Here is a 19375-nt window from a genome sequence, read left to right as displayed (position 1 = left end):
TTACATTTCTAACTTTTAGTGAAGGAGCTGTCTCCACTGCTTTTCACATTTGACAGAAGGATGAGAGGAAAATTGTATTTCATTGTCTTTTTTGTTGTGGGTTATTTTGTGGGATTTTATTTGCATGTGTGTGGGGTCTGTTTTTGAGTGTATGTATACCAGTACTGAGCACTGAACTCGAGGCCTGGGCCCTGTACCTAAGCTATTTCAGTTCAAGGCTCGCACAGTACCACTTAAACCACAGGTTGACTACTGACTCAGTCTGGCTAAATGGAGTTAAGAGTCTTGGAGACTTTCTTGCCACTCCTGAGCAGGATGTGTTTGAAACCTAATTCTCAGATCTCAGTTTACTGAGTACCTAGGATTACAGCTATGAGCCATTGGAGCCCAATTCATCATTATCTTCTTAATTTTCCTTTCTTTAGCTGTTAATGAGAAAGATGATTCCTTTCCTTTTGTTTCTGTTTTCTGTGACATATTTGTCACATTTATAGCTTTCTTTTACTTCTTATATAAGATGAATAGTATGTTTCATAGGCTGCAAATACCTTTTACTATTGTTTATTAGCTTATATTTGGAGTTTATATGTGGTATATTTGCCACTAAAAGCAAGACCTGAACTATAAAACATGTACTTTTCCATTCTGTGCTCCTAATCTTTATTTACAAATTCATCTCAACCCTAAAGCTACACAGCTATGTTTTATTGTATGCTAAATTGTGTTGCTTTTTCGATTTTACATTTAAATATTACCTCTATCTCAAATTCACTGCTATAAAGTGAGTTAGAAGCCCAATTTTGTTTGTATTGGGAGAAAATTGTTTTAGGACCATATAAAAATAAATTGCTTACCAACCTAATAGAAATTCTACTTTTCCACATATGAATTTCTTATTTATAAGAAGAAGTAATGGCTTGATCAAAATTCTGTTCAAATGATTTATATTTCTTGTTATTTTGGAACCATATTCTCTACTTCATAAAATCCATTCTTGGATATATTCTTCCATGTGAACTAATTTAATAATTTTGTTCAACTGCTAAAGAAAACATAAGTTAAGAATCAATGAAATAGTATTAAGTATATAAAAGCTTAAAAATTGACACCATTGTTATACTAAGTCTCTTTCCAAGACATTTTCTTGCCATTTTCTATTCTCTATGATATTGTTTTGTGGTTTTTGTTCCTCTCATACCTGGGTTTAAACTCGAAGCCTTGTATTCACTCAGCTTGATGGCTTGTAGCTGGTGCTGTACCACTTGAGTCACACCCCAAATTGCTCTTTGCTAGTTATTTTGCAGATGGAGTCTCATAGATATTTCTGTAGGGTTGGCATCCTGAGTAGCTAAGGGTACAAGAATGCACCACTAGCACCCACTTAGAGCTTTAATTTTTCTCCTAATAGAGTTTAGTTTCTTTAAATTATGATTGTTAAGTAGTTGTCCAAAGAGGTTACAATTCCATAAGTCGGTTATGAATACAAGGCATCTTGACCAATGTCACCCCTTCCATCTTTCCCCCCATTTTTCCCTTTCCCATCTCTGCCCTCATTACATAGCTTGACTTGCACATAATGTACATTGAATGTAATGACTGCACTTTCTCAGCCCTCCTCCCTCTGTTTCTGTGCACCCCCTCCCCATTGCCCTTCTCTCTTCAAACATCCTTCCCCTTCCTGGTATTTCTTCATTTTCCTTAATTTATTCATAACTAATGTACTTTTCCACTGTTAGTAATATTCATTTCAAAATATTACATATATATATAATTCATTCTTTGTGTTATTTGAATTGATAATAGAGAGAAAAACATGAATATATAATATAATATATATGTATATGTACATATCTATGTATATAGGATTTGAACTGAAAATCTCTTGGATTTTCAAAATACATGACCATGAATTCTTCCAGGGACAGTTGTGTCTCATTTCTTTTTTAAAATTTTATTTTGTTTCTATTACATAATAACTATATATATATATATATATACATATATATATATATATATATATATAAGGTACGTTCAGAGGGATTTTTCTATTCATGTAGATATTGTATAATGATTAAATCAGGGTATGTGATGTGAGAGCTTTCAAAATCTTCTGTTCCATTTGAAATATAAATTACAATATTATGAACAATGGAAACACATTGTTGTGTAGTAGAACACTGAATTTTATTCTATCTGTAACTTTCTACTCACTAATTTCACTCTGTCTTTCCTTCACATCTGTCTTCCATAGTATCTGAGAACAGTTCCTCTAGTCTCTTCCCACAGAGCTTTCTCAAAAGTTTGTTTTGGCAATACTGAGGTTTGAACCTGTACTTAATAGTCAGTCACTCTACTACTTGAGACACACTTCAAATACTTTTTACTTTCATTATTTGTTGCCTGGGACTGCCTGGACACTTCCATCCTCCTATTTATTCCTTCTGCATAGATGGCATAACAGATACACAGTTTGTGTGTGTGTGTGTGTGTGTGTGTGTGTGTGTGTGTGTGTGTGTGTGTGCTGGTCCTGGAGCTTAAACTTGCATGCAGTCCCTGAACATGTTTTCCTCAAGGTAGTGCTCTACCACTTGAGCCACAGCTCCATTTCTGCCTTTTGGTGTTTAATTGGAGATAAGACTTTGACACACTGTCTTGCCTAGGCTAGCTTCAAACCACAATCCTTGGATTTCAGCCTCCTGTTAGGAAGGGTTATAGACATATTCCACCAGCACCCAACCAAGACCTAACTAACTTTTTAACTTGACTGATCTGGAAGTGCAATGCTCCAGCTCTCAGACTTCGGAGTAGCTAGGATTACAGATGTGAGTCACTGGTCCCTGACTATAAGCAAACATTCACACTAACTGGATATTGCAGGATTCATTGTTCAAAAGTTATCCTCCCTCATTCCCCATCTAAGTAGCGGTGATTCATGAGATGTTTGGTGTGGTACTGACTGGAATATTTGCTCTTAAAGGTCAAATGAGAGATGTATCTTCTTGATTCCAATAAAAACACAGTTATCACTTTTAAATGAAGCAGGAGAATGAGAACTTGGCTGGATGTAAATTTCTCCTGTCACATAACATATAGATGCAATCACACTGTCCTGAAGATTTTAATAGGTGCAAATAAGATGTTCTGTGTTAGTAATATTTCTGTCATTACTTATTGTCTATCACTGGTGACTTAGATACATTTGTTGCATTTATTATATAAGCTGGAAGTTAGAGATTTCACCAGATATGAATGAATCATATAGCATTGCTTCATTCTTTTAATCAAAGGTTGGGGAACCTTTGCAAGCCATTATTTCTTTAGGAAATTTTTCTTGCCACTATGTTTTATTTTACTTTTCCTCCATTTCTTATTCATTTCTATCCTTAATTTCTTTTCTCACATCTTCCCCTAAACAAAGAAGATCTGCATGTGTTTGTATACTGAAATTTATTCTTCCACCTGATATCAGTAACCATGAAACATTGTCATTCAATAAATATGAATATATTGGGGATTTTTGTGTGTGTTTGCTGGAACTGGGGCTTGAACTCAGTCCTGGGGCTCTCTTTGTGCTTCCAACTCAAGAAAAGAACCTCACAGACTTGCATACCTGTGTTGGCTTTGAACCTAGATCTTCAGCTCTTGGCCTCCTGAGGAGCTCAGATAGCAGGTGTGAACCACCAGTACCTAGCCAAGCATATTATTATTTTTTAATTAAAAACTTTCCTTTTAATTTCAGGAAGTTTTCCTAACTTTTCTGCTGCCTCTCCTAAAAAAGCAACTCTGTGGTTACTGCTTCCCAGTTAACAAGTTCCTATCAGCCCTCAGTCTTCCAGTTCTGATTTTATTGACTTCAAGAGCTTAACTTACAGGTATGCCCAGATAAAAGGAAAGCATACCTAGGACCTAGGAGGCAAAAACATTACATCTTTATGTTTGCTAACTCTTAAGTGGGATGTTCAACTTCTTTTAGTTATGAATGGAGGCAGAAATCAATGCTGATGGCAGTTCTTGTCCTGTTGAATTGTATAAATCAACAGATCTTACTGGGCCACTGAGGTACCTTACTTCTGAAGTTTATATGTCAGTCATCAGTTCAAAATTAGTCAAATTGCTTTCCCTTGATTGCCTTCTAATCTTTTACTTGAGTGCATCAATAGGGAAGTATATTTATACTACATCTCAAATGTGTTTTAAGTATCTTTTAGATTTATATTTGTAGCTCACAAAAATATTACTCAATTTGTTTAGAAATATTATTTTTTACTGGATGAAGATCCACTCTCTGGATGTCCCAGACTTTCAAAGGAGCACGTATAGCACAGAATATCTACCTGTCACAAATTTACAGGCTGGTATATGTAAAGGTGACCATTCTTCTGAAACTACTTCTTATAACTATTTTCCAGCTCAAGGCTTCATCAGATCTCATATCAAACTATTCATGTGTATAAGTTGTGGCCACTCAGATATGGTAGAAAATACAGGAATCTTTACTCTGAGATACCAAGGTGAACCTACCAACTGTTAAGTTCCTTGACTCCATAAATAAAATTCCTATGCTGTTTTATGTTTGAGGCAAAAATTTAGTCCTCAACTAATGAGGTTGAGTTGTTCAGTTGTAATTGCAAATCAATGTATCTATCTATCTATCGACTCATTCATTGAAGAGTAACCACTTGCTTTTGTCCAAGTGGCTCAGGTAGAAATAGGTATTGTATGTATTTGGATTAAACTATTAGATTCTAAATAATTTCAATTAAATGATTTGTATGTGCATGTATACATGTGTGCATGTATACATGTGTGCCACGACTGACACTTGAACTCATCATCTCTTAGAACTTTCCACCCAATGCCAACACTCTACCACTTGCAGCTTTGGGCTGGTTAATTGGAGACAAAATTCTCTCATATTTGCCCGCCCTAGCTGACTTTGAATGGCAAGTCTCAGGTCTCAGCTTCCTCGTTAGCTACAATTACAGGTATGAGACATAGACACTCAGCTAAACAAAGCTTTAAAAAATAACTTTAAGTTGAAACTGTTTCCTTGATTTCAATTAGAAAGCCAAATCATCCACATTTGAGATAAATTGGTTTTTATATTACTTTCTTTTAAAGTGTTTTGATATATTACATTAACATACTAATGCTAAAAGCAAAAGGAAACTGTAAGATTTACCAAATTTCTTTTTCTTTTTATTATCTCAATTTTTGCACTTGAATTCAGGGTCCTGAGCTCTTCTACTCAAGGCTAACACTCTACAACTTTGAGTCACATCTCCATTTTCTTTTCTTTCTTTCTTTTTTTTTTTTTTTTTTGAGTGGTTAATTGTAGATAAGAGTCTCATGGGAATTTTTTTCTGTCCAGGATTGGCTTCAAATCATGATCCTAGGACCTCAGCTTCTTGAGTATCTAGGATTACAGTCATGAGCTATCAGCAGCTGTCTAAGGTTTATCAAAATTTTTATTGAAGCACTTGAAAACAATATTGTGGATTGTATAAAACTTCTATTATTATGCTATCAGCAGGGTTATAAAAAAGATACTTAAATCAGAAATTTCATGTTACAAAGATACTGTTTTACATATGACTGACTTTAAAAGACTGTCACAATTAAATAAAGACTCCATAATAGATCTTTGTATTTTTAGCATCTTGAATTGTATACACAAGACAACACTATTTGAGTAATTTGAATACATTTCTTTTCATAAACATATGACTTTTTTCTGTACCCTCACAATTTATATTAATAAGTCTCAACTTTAAGGGAATTAGATTTTGGTAAAGGTCTCTTCAGAATGAATTTGACTCCAAAACTTTTATACGTGTTTGTAGTTCAAAAGCATACATTCCAATGATAGAGATGGCTATATTTAGGAAAACCTGCTCTACGTTTTGAAATCTGTGACTCAGACAAGAGGTAGTCATTTCATTGTGAAGTATGTGGTTGACTCCTGAGCTCAGCAATCAGCTGATGAGTTAATGGGATCCTCATGTTGAACCAGTAAGTTCAGTACTCTATGATATTACAATGACTAAGTTAATAATGTGACTAATATAATGGCAAGATTGAGAAACAGGTATTGAATAAATACTCGTAGAATAAATAATTGAATAAATAATGATAGAATAAAAGGCAAAACAAACTTACAGTACTACAATATAGGCAACAGGCCTGCACTGGGTTCCAGTATCCTACTTTGCTTAACCAAGACATCTATTTCCCATTATCCTCAAGGTTACAAAATCCAAGAGTTAAGGTATCAAGTTTGGTAAGTATTCAGTTTCATCTTTCTTCTGACTAAATAGTTGTCTTCTTTTTTTTTTTTTTAAATTTTATTTTATTTTATTTGAGAACATACTGTACAGAGGGGTTACAATTACATGGGCAGGATAATGCATACATTTCTTACCAAGCATTGCAGCCTCCTCCTTTGTTTACCCTTCACATCCCTTCCCAGCCTCCCCCCTCCCCCCCCACCCAATCATACCCCCCCTTCCCCCCTCCGACATTGTAAAGCTGGTTTTGACATGACATTTTGTACTTCTCATTGTTGCAACAGGTCCACCTGAATCCTTAAACGACTTGTTTGTCCCCATCTCCTCCACATGTTATACTGACATCAAATATAGTGAAAGCAGGGGTTACACTGTGGGGGAGGGACATACAAAGCAACCAAGAAATAATCTTATAAATGCGTTAGAAACACATGCATGAAAGAAACAAAAACATTAAAATACATATTTGAGGGTTCGTTTTCCTAACATCACCTTCTCTGACTTTTTCCGCTTGACTCATACCTATACTAGATATTGCAAATAAGGGAAACCATGGGACCTATGTTTCTTTGGGCCTGGCTTACTTCACTTAATATAATTTTTTCCAAGCCTTTCCATTTCCTAACAAATGGGGCAATGTCATTCTTTCTGATGGAGGCATAGAATTCCATTGTGTATATATACCACATTTTCTTGATCCATTCATCTATTGAGGGGCATCTGGGTTGGTTCCATATCTTAGCTATGGTAAATAATGCTGAAATAAACATAGTTGTGCTGGTAGCTTTAGTGTGGTCTTTTTTGTAAACATTAGGGTAAATGCCCAAAAGTGGGATTGCTGGGTCATAGGGGAGCTCTATGTGGAGTCTTTTGAGGAACCTCCATACTGCTTTCCAAAGTGGTTGAACAAGTTTACATTCCCACCAACAATGAAGTAAGGTTCCTTTCTGTCCACATCCCCTCCAGCATCTGTTGTTGTTAGAGTTCTTGATTTTTGCTGTTCTAACTGGAGTGAGGTGATATCTCAATGTTGTTTTGATTTGCATTTCTTTTATGGCTAGGGATGTTGAACATTTCTTCATGTGTCTATTGGCCATCCTTCTTTCTTCTTCAGAGAAGCTTCTCTTTAGGTCTTTCACCCACTTACTTATTGGGCAGTTGTTTCTTTGAGGATTTGTTGATGGGTGGTTTAATTTTTTGAGTTCCAAATATATTTTAGATATGAGACCCTTGTACGTTGTATGGCTAGTAAAGATCTTCTCCCAGTCCGTGGGCTTTCTATTGATCTTGCTAGCTATGTCATTTGCCCTACAGAAGTTCTGCAACCTTATACAATCCCATTTGTCCAGCCTTTCATTGATTTGTTGTGTTTCCGGGTCTCTATTCAGAAAATTTCGGCCTGAGCCAAGGAGACCCAGGGTTTCTCCTATTCCATCCTGTAATGTTTTCAGAGTGTCTGCTTTGAGTTCAAGGTCTTTGATCCATTTGGAGTTGATTCTGGTGCAGGGTGATATATAAGGATCTAGCTTTAGTTTTCTACATGTAGTTAACCAGTTTTGCCAGCAGCATTTACTGAAGAGGCTGTCTGTCTTCCATTCTATTGTTTTAGCTCCCTTATCGAAGATTAGATGGCTATAGGTCTGTAGGTTTATTTCTGGGTTTTCAATTCTATTCCATTGGTCCTGAGGTCTGTTCTTATGCCAATACCAAGCTGTTTTGATTACTATGGCTTTATAGTAGAGTTTGAAATTTGGTATTGATATTCCTCCAGCAGTGTTCTTTCCGTTGAGGAGCGTTTTTGCTATTCGGGGTCTTTTATTGTTCCATATGAATTTTTGGATTGCCTCTTCTATTTCCTTGAAGAATGAGGGTGGAATTTTGATAGGTATTGCATTGAATTTGTAGATAGCCTTGGGAAGTATTGCCATTTTCACGATGTTAATCTTTCCAATCCAGGAGCATGGGAGGTTTTGCCATTTTTTAAGTTCTGTGTTGATTTCCTTTTTCAAGATTTTAAAGTTTTCATCATAGAGGTCCTTCACTTCTTTAGTTAAGTTAATTCCGAGGTATTTTATTTTTTGTGGGGCTATTACAAATGGAGTTGCTTTCCTAATTTCAGCCACACTTTTCTCATTGTTGGCATACAGAAAAGCCATTGATTTTTGGGGGTTAATTTTATAACCTGCTACTTTGCCAAAGTTTTGAATCAGCTTGAGTAATTTGGGAGTGGAGTCTATGGGATTCTTTAACTACAAGATCATGTCATCTGCAAAGAGGGAGAGTTTTATTTCTTCTTTCCCTATTTGGATCCCCTTTATGTCTGCATCTTGTCTTATTGCTGTAGCTAGGCATTCTAATACTAGATTGAAGAGAAGTGGAGAGAGTGGGCATCCTTGTCTTGTTCCTGAGTTAAGAGGAAATGGGTTTTAGTTTTTCACCATTGAGTATAATGCTGGCTGTAGGTTTGTCATATACAGCCTTTATTGTATTGAGGAATGTTCCATGGATTCCTAATTTTTCCAAAACCTTCATCAGGAAGGGGTGTTGGATCTTGTCGAATGCTTTTTCTGCGTCTATTGAGATAACCATGTGGTTCTTATTCTTGCTCCTGTTGATGTGATGAATAATATTAATTGATTTGCGTATATTGAACCAGCTTTGCATCCCTGAAATGAATCCTGTTTGATCGTGGTGTATGATTTTTTGGATGAATTGTTGAAGTCGGTTGGCCAAAATTTTGTTGAGAAGTTTTGCATCAATGTTCATCAAAGAAATGGGTCTATAGTTCTCTTTCTTTGATGAGTCCCTGCCTGGTTTTGGGATGAGGGTTATGATGGCTTCATAGAATGTGTTCGGTAGTGAGCTTTCTCTTTCAATTTCATTGAAGAGTTGGAGGAGAATTGGTGTGAGCTCTGCTTTGAAGGCCTTGTAAAATTCCGCTGTAAAACCATCTGGTCCTGGACTTTTCTTAGCTGGGAGGTCTCTTATTGCTGTTTCTATTTCAATGCTTGATATGGGCCTGTTAAGATAGTTTAACTCATCTTGGTTTAGTTTTGGCATGTCAATATTTGCTAGGAAGAGGTCCATTTCTGTCAAGTTCTCAAACTTATTAGCATAAAGTTTTGAGAAGTATTCCCTTATAATGGTCTGAATCTTGGTTGTTTCCGTGGTGATGTTTCCATTCTCATCTCTGAGTTTATTAATTTGGGTGTGTTCTCTTCTTTTTCTGATAAGATTTGCTAAGGGTCTGTCAATTTTGTTAAGTTTTTCGAAGAACCAACTCTTTGTTTTGTTGATCCTTTCTATAGTTTTTTTGGATTCTAATTCATTTAATTCTGATTTAATTTTGATTATTTCTTTCCGTCTACTGGATTGGGGTTTATCTTGCTGCTCTTTTTCAAGGAGGTTTAGATGTGTCATTAAATTGTTAGTTTCAGATCTCTCCAATTTGTTGATGTAGGAGCTCAGAGCTATAAACTTGCCTCTGAGTACTGCCTTTGCTGTGTCCCAGAGGAGCTGGTATTTTGTGTGTTCATTTTTGTTGAATAGCATGAACATTTGAATTTCCTTTCTAATCTCTTCCATGACCCACTCATGATTCAGCAGTGTGTTGTTCAGCCTCCATGTGATACAGGACTTTCTTTGGTGGCTTTTGGTGTTGAGTTCTAATTTTATTCCCTTGTGGTCAGAGAGAATGCAAGGTATAACTTCAATGTTTCTGAATTTAGACAAGTTTGCTTTGTGGCCTAAAATGTGGTCTATTTTAGAAAACGTTCCATGTGCTGCTGAGAAAAACGTGTATTCTGATGCTGCTGGGTGAAATGTTCGGTAAATGTCTGTTAAGTCTAGTTGATCTATGCAGCTGTTTAGATCTGCGGTTTCTCTGTTGAGTTTTTGCCGAGTTGATCTATCTAGTGGGGAGAGTGGTGTGTTAAAATCCCCAACAATTAATGTCTTTGGATCTGTATGGGATTTGAGGGAAAGTAGTGTTTCTTTGATAAATTTGGGTGCTCCATTGTTTGGCGAATAGATATTTAGAATTGTAATATCCTCCTGAAGGAGAGATCCTTTGATTAGTATGTAGCGACCTTCTTTATCTCTTTTCACGAATTTTAATTTTAAGTCTATTTTATCTGATATTAGGATTGCAACTCCCGCCTGTTTATGCGGTCCGTTTGCTTGGTAGATTTTGTTCCAGCCTTTAACATTGAAAATGTGTTTGTTTTTACGGGCAAGATGTGACTCCTGCAGGCAGCAGATAGAAGGGTCTTGTTTTTTAATCCAACTAGACAGTCTATGTCGCTTAATTGGAGAGTTCAGTCCGTTAACATTAAGAGATAGGACTGAGAGGTATTTGGGAGTTCCTGCCATGTTATCTACCTTCTTGGAGACTGCGAAAACTGGGTTCTTCCTATGGTTCTTGGATTCTCAGTTTGGGTGCAGTTTCTTGGCCTTTATTGTGGTCTTGTTGGTTTTCTATGTGTAGGACATCTTTAAGAATCTTTTGTAGGGCTGGTTTGGTGGAGATGTATTGTTTCAATTTTTCTTTGCTATGGAAGGTTTTTATTTGGCCTTCAGTTATGAAGGAGAGTTTAGCTGGGTACAGTATTCTTGGTTGATAGTTGTTTGTTTTTAGGGCATGGCATACATCATTCCAGGCTCTTCTTGCTTTGATTGTCTCTGCTGAGAAATCTGAGGTGATTCTAATTGGTTTCCCTTTATAAGTGATTACCCTTTTCTCCTTGACAGCTTTAAGGATCTTTTCCTTGTTCTGAGTTGATCCTGTGTGGATTATAATGTGGCGGTGGGATGTCCTATTCTGGTCTGGTCTATTTGGGGTTCTAAAGGCTTCTTGTATCTGGACAGGCCTATCTTTTTGCATGTTTGGGAAGTTCTCTGCTAGGATCCTGTTAAACAAATTTCCTAGACCATTAACTTCTGTTTCTAGGTGCTCCTCTACACCCATTATCCTTAGATTAGGCCTTCTGATGGTGTCTTCCAGGTGTTGGATAGATCTATCATATTTCTTGGACTTGTCTTGGATGGTTGTATGTTCTTTCTCTATAATATCTAGGCTGTCTTCAATCCCTGAGATTCGATCTTCTGCATGGTCTAACCTGCTGTCAAGACTCTCTACTTTGTTTTTTATCTCTTTTCCTTCTAGTTGGTCAGCTTTGATGGCTTCAAGTTCTTTGTTGAAGCTCTGTTTTAGGTCTTGTATGAATTTCTTTACTTCCTTAATTTGGTGTTCAGTGTTTGTCCTCAAATCGCTTAGTTGATTGGTTATGGTTTCTTTGGGCTCCCATTCCTTCTGTTGGGTTCCATTCAGCATTCCCTTTGTGGTCTCCCTGACTTCCTTCAGCTCTTTGTTAATGGATTCCATGAATGCCTTTAGTGATCTTTGTGTGTTCTCTACCTGGTCTCTCAATTCCTGTATTACTCTTTGATTAGCTTCCTCCCATTCGTGGGATTCCTGCAGATCTCTTTGAGTGTTCTCAGCCTGCTCACGCCATTCCTCCCTTTCTCTTTGAGTATTCTCAAGTTGTTCACGCAAATCCTGTATCAGTTTTTGAGTAGCTTCCTCACGCTTATGATATTCCTGTATAAACTTCTGGGATGCTTCCTCTCTCTCCCTATCACGCTCATACAGAGTCCTTTGTACGTTGTCAAACTTTTCATTTATCATGTTTGCCACCAGTGTTTGTAGAGCTGTTTGGGAACTCTCCTCTGGATTATTCATTATCTCTTCTAACCCCTGATTATCAAGATTGGGAATTGAGATACCCGAATTTGCCATTTTTCTTGTGTTTTTCCGGCTTACTCTGCCCATTTGAGATGAAGATAGCACCAGTTTTGTGCTAGAACACTATCTTAAGGCAACCATCAACCAAAGTTTGCATTTGTACAGTCAATAGTCTACAGATACAATCTAGTTCAACAGATACATCTATTCGACATCAAACAACTATATGTTAAAGGGCTTCGAACCGCAGAGAAGAATTTGGAAAACCAGAAATTATTAGGGTTAGGGAGAGATGTGGGTAAAAAATAGGAATAGATTGGTGTGGGGAGGCACAGGGAGAGTTAACTATGTCCTAATCACACTGCAGGAAATAGGTTGGGTAGGATGCAAGCAGAGAGAGAGAGAAAAAGAAGAAAGGGAAAGGGGAATGAAAAGAGACCAGAAAAAAAAAGAAACGTAAAAATTAATGTTATTTTAGAGATTAAAGGACCATCTATTTATAGAGGAATATGAATATGTTGAGAGAAAGGGAGGGACATAGAGGAGATGTGAAAAACTTTTTAAAAATGCTTAAAATATTATATAGGTATAAAGAGGTAGTACTGCTATTAATGAATTTAAGTCTCAGAGGTTTTGAATTGAGTAATAAGTTTGTGGATTAAGTGTGTACACAATGGGGGATAGGGTCTACTGGTTAACTACAGGTTTATCTGAGGATGTGCAGAACAAGAGTTAAGTCATATAAAGAAGAACAAAGAGGAAAAGATGGAAAGGATAGGAGAGTGAGAAGAAATGATCAGTAATTCAGTAGAGCTAGACAAAAAACAAAAAGATAATTAAGAATGAAAGAAAAAGAGAAAGAAGACAAGAAAAGAAAGGAAAACACACATTCACGTATTCCTAAAATAAAAATTATAAGAGGAGAAAGAAAAAAAAAAAGTTAATGGAAAACAATTATTTTTTCAGAAGAGGCAAAAATTAAAGATTAATAAAAGTTTTAGAAAAGCAAAAAAAATTTTTTTATATATATAAGGTAACATAGGACGAAAAAAAAAACAAAACAAAAAAAGAAAAAAGAAAAGAAGAAGATGAAAAAAAAAAAGTTCTTTGATTTTTTTTTTTTTTTTTGGGAGGGGTGGGAAGAGTCCTGTATCTCCCTTTTGTCTGTAACCAGAGTGTGGTTGGAGTCTCTGGTCGGCTTGAGGTCCTGTGGCTTGATTGGTTTCTTAAGTCAGTTTGTTGGAACAGGTAGAAAAATGCTCTGCTTTACCCAAGATTTTGAGATTCCCCCTCCCAGGTTAGTTTACTGGGAGGGTGATCTGCTTTGAGAATCACAAAAGAGGGGGATGCAGTGATGAGGCTAGGTTCTGGGTAGAGTTGAGGCCTTTCAACAAACAGTAGCTTTTCCCTGGGGCTATTTTGTGAAAAAAAACTCACAGCACCCAGCCTGAAGCCATTCTCAGGGTTTCTGTTTTTCAATTGATTGTGGTGGCTGCTAGAGGGAGGGGCAGCCTCTGGCTCTGGTTACCCGGTGAGGAGAGCCACTCCAATGGCTGGCGCCTGAGCTGGGTGACTTTTCCCTGGATGGAACTGAGTCTGTGAGGTCACTTCGCCGTTAAGTTCTTGTGACCTGCTAAATGACTCGTTTTATTCCAAGGCCTGAGCTGGAGCTAGCCGCTCCTCCGAGCTTTGTCGGTATCCAAGATGGAGATCACCGGTGCTGGGGGGGGAGGGGTGGCCTTCCCTCCTCTGCTCCCTGGGAAGGAGTGAGGAAGTGGGGCTTCTACTCATGCCGAGTCTTGGATCCTGGGTCGTCTCTGGTCTGCAAAGTGCAGGATGAAGTTGTCCGCTCCTTGTCGGTTCTTGCTGGTGTTGAGTAGAATCCGCTCGCCCGCTGCGTCTGGCTCCTTCGTCCCGGACTCTCTGTGTGAGCGCTCAGGTATGGCCGCGGCTGTGGTTGCCGCTGTGACCCTGCCGCCGCAGCAGCAGCTACTGGCAGACGCTCAGATGTGTCTGGTTGGCTTCCCCTCTCTTGACTAACTCTCTGTCCTGTGATGGCACACTTGGTGTGATTCTCTGGCTTGGGACTGTTCACTGGAACTCTGAAACTGTTTTCTATGCAAGAGCTTGTTCAGATTCCAGCTTCTCCTCCGCCATCTTCCCGGAACTCTAGTTGTCTTCTTTTTGTCCTCAACTGTTGGAAAGCACTTAGGAGGCGGTGCTAAGTCACTCTTTTTATAAGGAATGCTTTCATAGGGACCCCTACATGTACTTGTGAGTTTTTGGAACCTAATAACTTCCCAAAAGTCCAATTTTTACAAACTATCCCATTAGGGAATTGATAAAGGAGTTGGGAGGAGTGACAAACATTCTGTCCATGTACCATATTTTATTTGTACTTTCTGACATATGAAGAAAAACATACAGTTCTGACATATGATGATGATATGTGATAATGTTGTAGGTTGACAAACACATCACAGTTTGATTTGATTTTTTGCATGAACAGTATGGCATTTACTTAAACATACCCAAGTGGATCCCCTTATGAAGAACCTAAGCTTTGAGACTAGATAATAAACTACTATACTGGATATTCCAGGCAGCCAGCCATAGCATATCTGGAGGTGAGTACATAGACAGAAAGGGCATGGCATAAAGTATGCAGAAAGCAGCTCTTCTCAGGAACTGAGTTTGCACAGTGGACATACTCCAAGTGAGCCTAATGCTGAGAACACAGGAAGCCTTGGGATTTCACTCACCATCACTCTGCATCTTCTAATAAGCTCTGTATATTTAGGACACACGATTTTAGGAAAAATACTTTCTTTTTATAATAATAAATCAGTATTAGCTTATTGTAATTTGTACTTAATAAATATTTGATTTTTTTAACCTTTTAAAAGATAGGAATTGTTTCTGTTCTGGTTTTTTCATTTATCTTTATCTATATTCATTGTACATAATAGTGGGTTTCATTATGATGTTATTATGCATGTATGCAATATACTTTTTTTGTCAGTCAAGGAGTTTGAACTCAGGGTCTGGGTGCTGTCCCTGTGCTTTTCTGTTGAAGGCTAATACTCTAGTATAACCCCAACTATACTTCCAGTTTTGTGGTGGTTAATTGAAGATAAGGATCTGGCAGACTTTCCTGCCTGGGCTGGTTTTGAATTGTGATCCTCAGACCTCAGCCTCCTGAGTAGCTAGGATTATAGGTGTGAGCCAATGTACCTTAACAATATTCAGCACCTCATTATCCTCCCTCGTACCCTTCCCCCCCTGCTGTCCCTTCTCCTTGTCTCCCATAGCACTCTTTAATTTCACATCTTTGCTTTCTAGCTGGATTTCACATATGCAAGAAAATACTGGGTGTACATCTTTTCATTTCTGGATTATTTTGCTTCAAGTGATGATTCCCTTGTATGCACCTTAATACAAGTGTGATTTTTTTTTAAGCCCAATAATACTCCATAGTGGTATGGACTATTTTCTTCACATTATCTACAGCAAAATTGAATTCAGTCCCCAGTACCAAAAATATATACACATGTGTGTATGTGTGTGTATATATATGTGTGTGTGTGTGTGTACATGTACATATATACATATACACACATAGATGCACATATATATTTGCTAAGGAAACATTAATTCTTAGTAGTTATCCATTATGTGTGCTAATATTTATGGATTTTGCTGTATGTATGTGATTCATCAATAAGTCATAAAAATAAATCACTATGGTAATAATCACAATGTATTTTCCAAAATTAAGGAGAAAAAAATCGATGGATTCATAGTGATGCAAAAAGGAGAAAAACACATTTTTTTAATAAGGAAAAATATAAGGAGATTTTCTTAGCTATTTTGTGTTGCTGTAACAAATACGGGAGACTGGGTAAGTATTAGAAAAGAGGTTTTATTTTGCTTACAGTTCTGGAGATAGTTGAAAATCATGAGTCCCACATCTTCACTGGAGAGCAGGGTGCTGCATGTGCTCACGGCATAAAAGTGGAAAGAGAAGGAGCCTCAGGTAGAAAAGGCATATGCAATTAGACCATGGGAAGGCTGACCTGCTTACTACAATCCAGTCTCAAAGGACTAATCCAGCCCTGCAATGTTGAATTCAGACCATATTTTAGCTAAGAGAAAGCACTAAAGTAATTAAAATTATATAATATCCATGCATAACATTAATCATAGTTATATATAGCTTATTTGGTTAATTTGTTTGTTAGCAATGGAGCATCTTTTCCCACCTGGGAATTATAGCAGGAAGAGGCAGATGCAGAAAGCATGAGTCCAGACCACCTGTTTCCACTGCTGCTTGTGATCATTAATCTACACGTGAAGAAAGCAGAAACTAAACACAGGAAAAAAAAAAAAAAAATAAACAAAGCATCCTTGAGGAATGAATAGGAAGAGCCCAGGGAAGACCTCTGGTTTAAAACAACCCAACCAGTTATCAGTACATTCTTTTTTTTGGGGGAGGGGGGGGTCCGGTCGTGGGGCCTGAACTCCGGGCCTGGGCGCTGTCCCTCAGCTCTTCAGCTCAAGGCTAGTGCTTGAGCCACAGCGCCACTCCCGGCTTTTTTCTTTTTGCTTATGTGGTGCTGAGGAATGGAACCCAGGGCCTCGGGCATGCAAGGCAAGCGCTCTACCACTGAGCCACCTTCCCAGCCCCCAATGCATTGGAAAAGTGACATCTCTGGGAAAGGAAATAAGGTTATTAGTTTAAAAAAGAAGAAGAAGAAGAAAGGAGAGGCAGCACTGGTGGCTTATGCTTGTAATCTTAGCTACTGAGGAGGCTAAGAGCTGAGCATCACAGTTTGAAGCAAGCCTAAGCAGTAAAGTCTGCAAGAAAGCCAGAAGTGGAGCTGTAGTGCAAGTGATAGACAGGAACACCAGCTTTTAGCAAAAAGCTAGAACCTAGGCCCTGAGATCAAGTCATCATTCTAACACACACACACACATTCATCACACATCACACAAAGCAAGGAGGAAGAAAAGCTCTTATTAATTTTAAAAGTTTCTAAGGACCTATTTTTAAATTTTAAGGGTTAGGCAAGATTGCTCATACATGTCATGTCATCCCAGATACCTGAAAGGTAGACAAGATTACATTTTGAAGACAATGGGGAAAAAGTTAGTATGACCCTATCTTCATCAACAGGCCAGGTATGAGGGTGTACTCATTTGATCTCACCTACTCAGAAAAGATAGGTAAAGAGGATTACAGTCTGACAGTAGCCTCCCATTTGAAGAAAAAAACAAAGCAAAAAGGAAGTGGGGGGTGGTGGTGCTAAGGGTGCTCAGTAGCACCTGACTGGAAGTATAAGGCTCAAGGTTCAAACTCAAGTATCCATAAGAAAAGGAAAAGAAATTATTTTTAATGCCACAATTCAGATGAATAATGTGCCATTCTATTGGAAATATGTTTCTTCCCTCTTCCATTTTCTTGTTTTTTTAAAAAAAAAATATAAGCTTGTCTCTCTTGCAAAAAAAAAAATTAGCAAAAGATTTATGAGCCTTCAACATTGCTACAGTACCTTGTTTGAAGTTCACAGGCTTGAAAAACTGTCTTTTTCCCTCATTTTCCTGTCTTTTTCTTTCTCTCCCCTCCCCCCCAGGTGCCTCCCATACTCCTGGATAAGCAGTTCTCCGAATTCACACCGGACATTACACCAATCATCTTGGCAGCTCATACAAATAATTACGAGATAATAAAACTTTTGGTCCAAAAAGGTGTTTCAGTGCCCCGACCCCATGAGGTCCGCTGTAATTGCGTGGAATGCGTCTCCAGTTCAGACGTGGACAGCCTCCGTCATTCACGATCCCGCCTCAATATCTACAAGGCCTTGGCCAGTCCCTCTCTCATCGCCCTGTCCAGTGAAGACCCTTTCCTCACAGCCTTTCAATTAAGTTGGGAGCTTCAAGAACTGAGCAAGGTGGAAAATGAGTTCAAGTCCGAGTACGAGGAGCTGTCCAGACAGTGCAAACAATTTGCCAAGGATCTGTTGGATCAGACAAGAAGCTCCAGAGAACTGGAAATCATTCTTAATTACCGAGATGACAATAGTCTGATTGAAGAACAAAGTGGAAATGATCTTGCAAGACTGAAATTAGCCATTAAGTACCGTCAAAAAGAGGTGAGTAATGAAAGACTAACTCCATCAAAATGCAAGCAAGCAAGACTAGTCCCCAAGGAAGGAATGGGCCCCCCAGGAGAGTGTTGTGAGGTTTGCCAACATTTCTATGCACCTGTAAGTGGGTGATAGCCACGGTTCAGAAGATTAGTAATTATCTTCACATTCAAGAGTGGTAATAAGGGTTTCATTTGTAATGATGTTGTAGTATCTCTGATAAAGTGCACACATGAACTTATGATAAAATTACTTGTAATATTAAATATGCACATATAAATATATTTCAAATATGTGTATATATACATATGTCTATATATGTATATATACACAAATTTGAAGTTTCTTTCTTCACATAACCACTAGACTGTATGGATGTATGTGAAGGCTCCTTCACATATTATAAGGTATTATATTCTAAAAAGCATTGTTAAGCGTTATTAATAAGGGGAAAGTTATTTAGTAAACCAAAAGAATCTGGTCAAACTTTCTTCACATCCTGTTTTATCTCTTGTTTTGTCAAGAACGAGAAGTTAAAAAGTTAATTGGAGGGCAGTAAGAATTTCCCATTAGATTTTCATAGATTTGTAGTGCTTAACAAGGAAATGTCATTTAACAGTTACGGCTTAGCATTGCTATTTGGTTCTCCTGTCACAATTGTGCTTGAGTTCCCTAAAGACTGGTTATCTCTCTCCCCAAAACATATTGATAGAGGCTAATTATGACAGAACAATAGTTGAGAAGCTGAATAGTTGAGATAAAGAAAAAGAAAGAGGGAAGGAGACAGTTCTTTGGAATGTTGTCTTGACTCCATGTCAGTTCTGACTGCTTCGTCTGCTGCTACTTACTAAAAACTCCAGACTCAAGGTGCCTGATTTACTTCCTTGAACTTTTCCTGTAACATTTTGACCACTTGAGATAATCCAGTTATCATAGGAACCTGAGTCTGAGGTTTTCCTTAACAGTGTAAGAAACAGCTTCTTTTGTGTGTGAATGTCTGTGTGTGTGTGTGTGTGTGTGTGTGTGTGTGTGCACCTGCATGTGCATTTTTTCTGACTCTAAACTCACAGCCAAATTTTAGTCCATCTGAAAATATTAATGTGTTGTCTTAGGTTTAGGACTGAAGGAGCTGAAAGAGTCAGAACAATTTTAATGTGGTTTAATAATAATTTTTCATCAATTTATCTTATAGTTTTATG

The 19375-nt window shown here is 37.7% G+C and overlaps 1 protein-coding gene across 8 annotated transcripts in view; it reads left to right on the top strand.

The window, feature by feature from the left end:
• Trpc4 (transient receptor potential cation channel subfamily C member 4) overlaps positions 1 to 19375 on the top strand; it is a 158056-nt gene that overhangs the window by 34930 nt on the left and 103751 nt on the right. For 7 of the 8 annotated variants that reach the window (XM_042685611.1, XM_042685610.1, XM_042685608.1 and 4 more), the window contains exon 2: positions 17664 to 18182. The exons of the other annotated variant lie outside the window; for it this stretch is intronic. In XM_042685611.1, coding sequence (XP_042541545.1) covers positions 17664 to 18182 — 519 coding nt within the window. The remainder of the gene's footprint in view (positions 1 to 17663; positions 18183 to 19375) is intronic. 8 annotated transcript variants of the gene reach the window in all.

The sequence above is a fragment of the Dipodomys spectabilis genome, unplaced genomic scaffold, assembly GCF_019054845.1.
Source record: "Dipodomys spectabilis isolate Male_0828 unplaced genomic scaffold, ASM1905484v1 ptg000095l, whole genome shotgun sequence".
NCBI classification, from domain to species: Eukaryota; Metazoa; Chordata; class Mammalia; order Rodentia; family Heteromyidae; genus Dipodomys; species Dipodomys spectabilis.
Note: the sequence above shows the minus strand (reverse complement) of the source record. Positions and strands in the feature narration are given on the sequence as shown.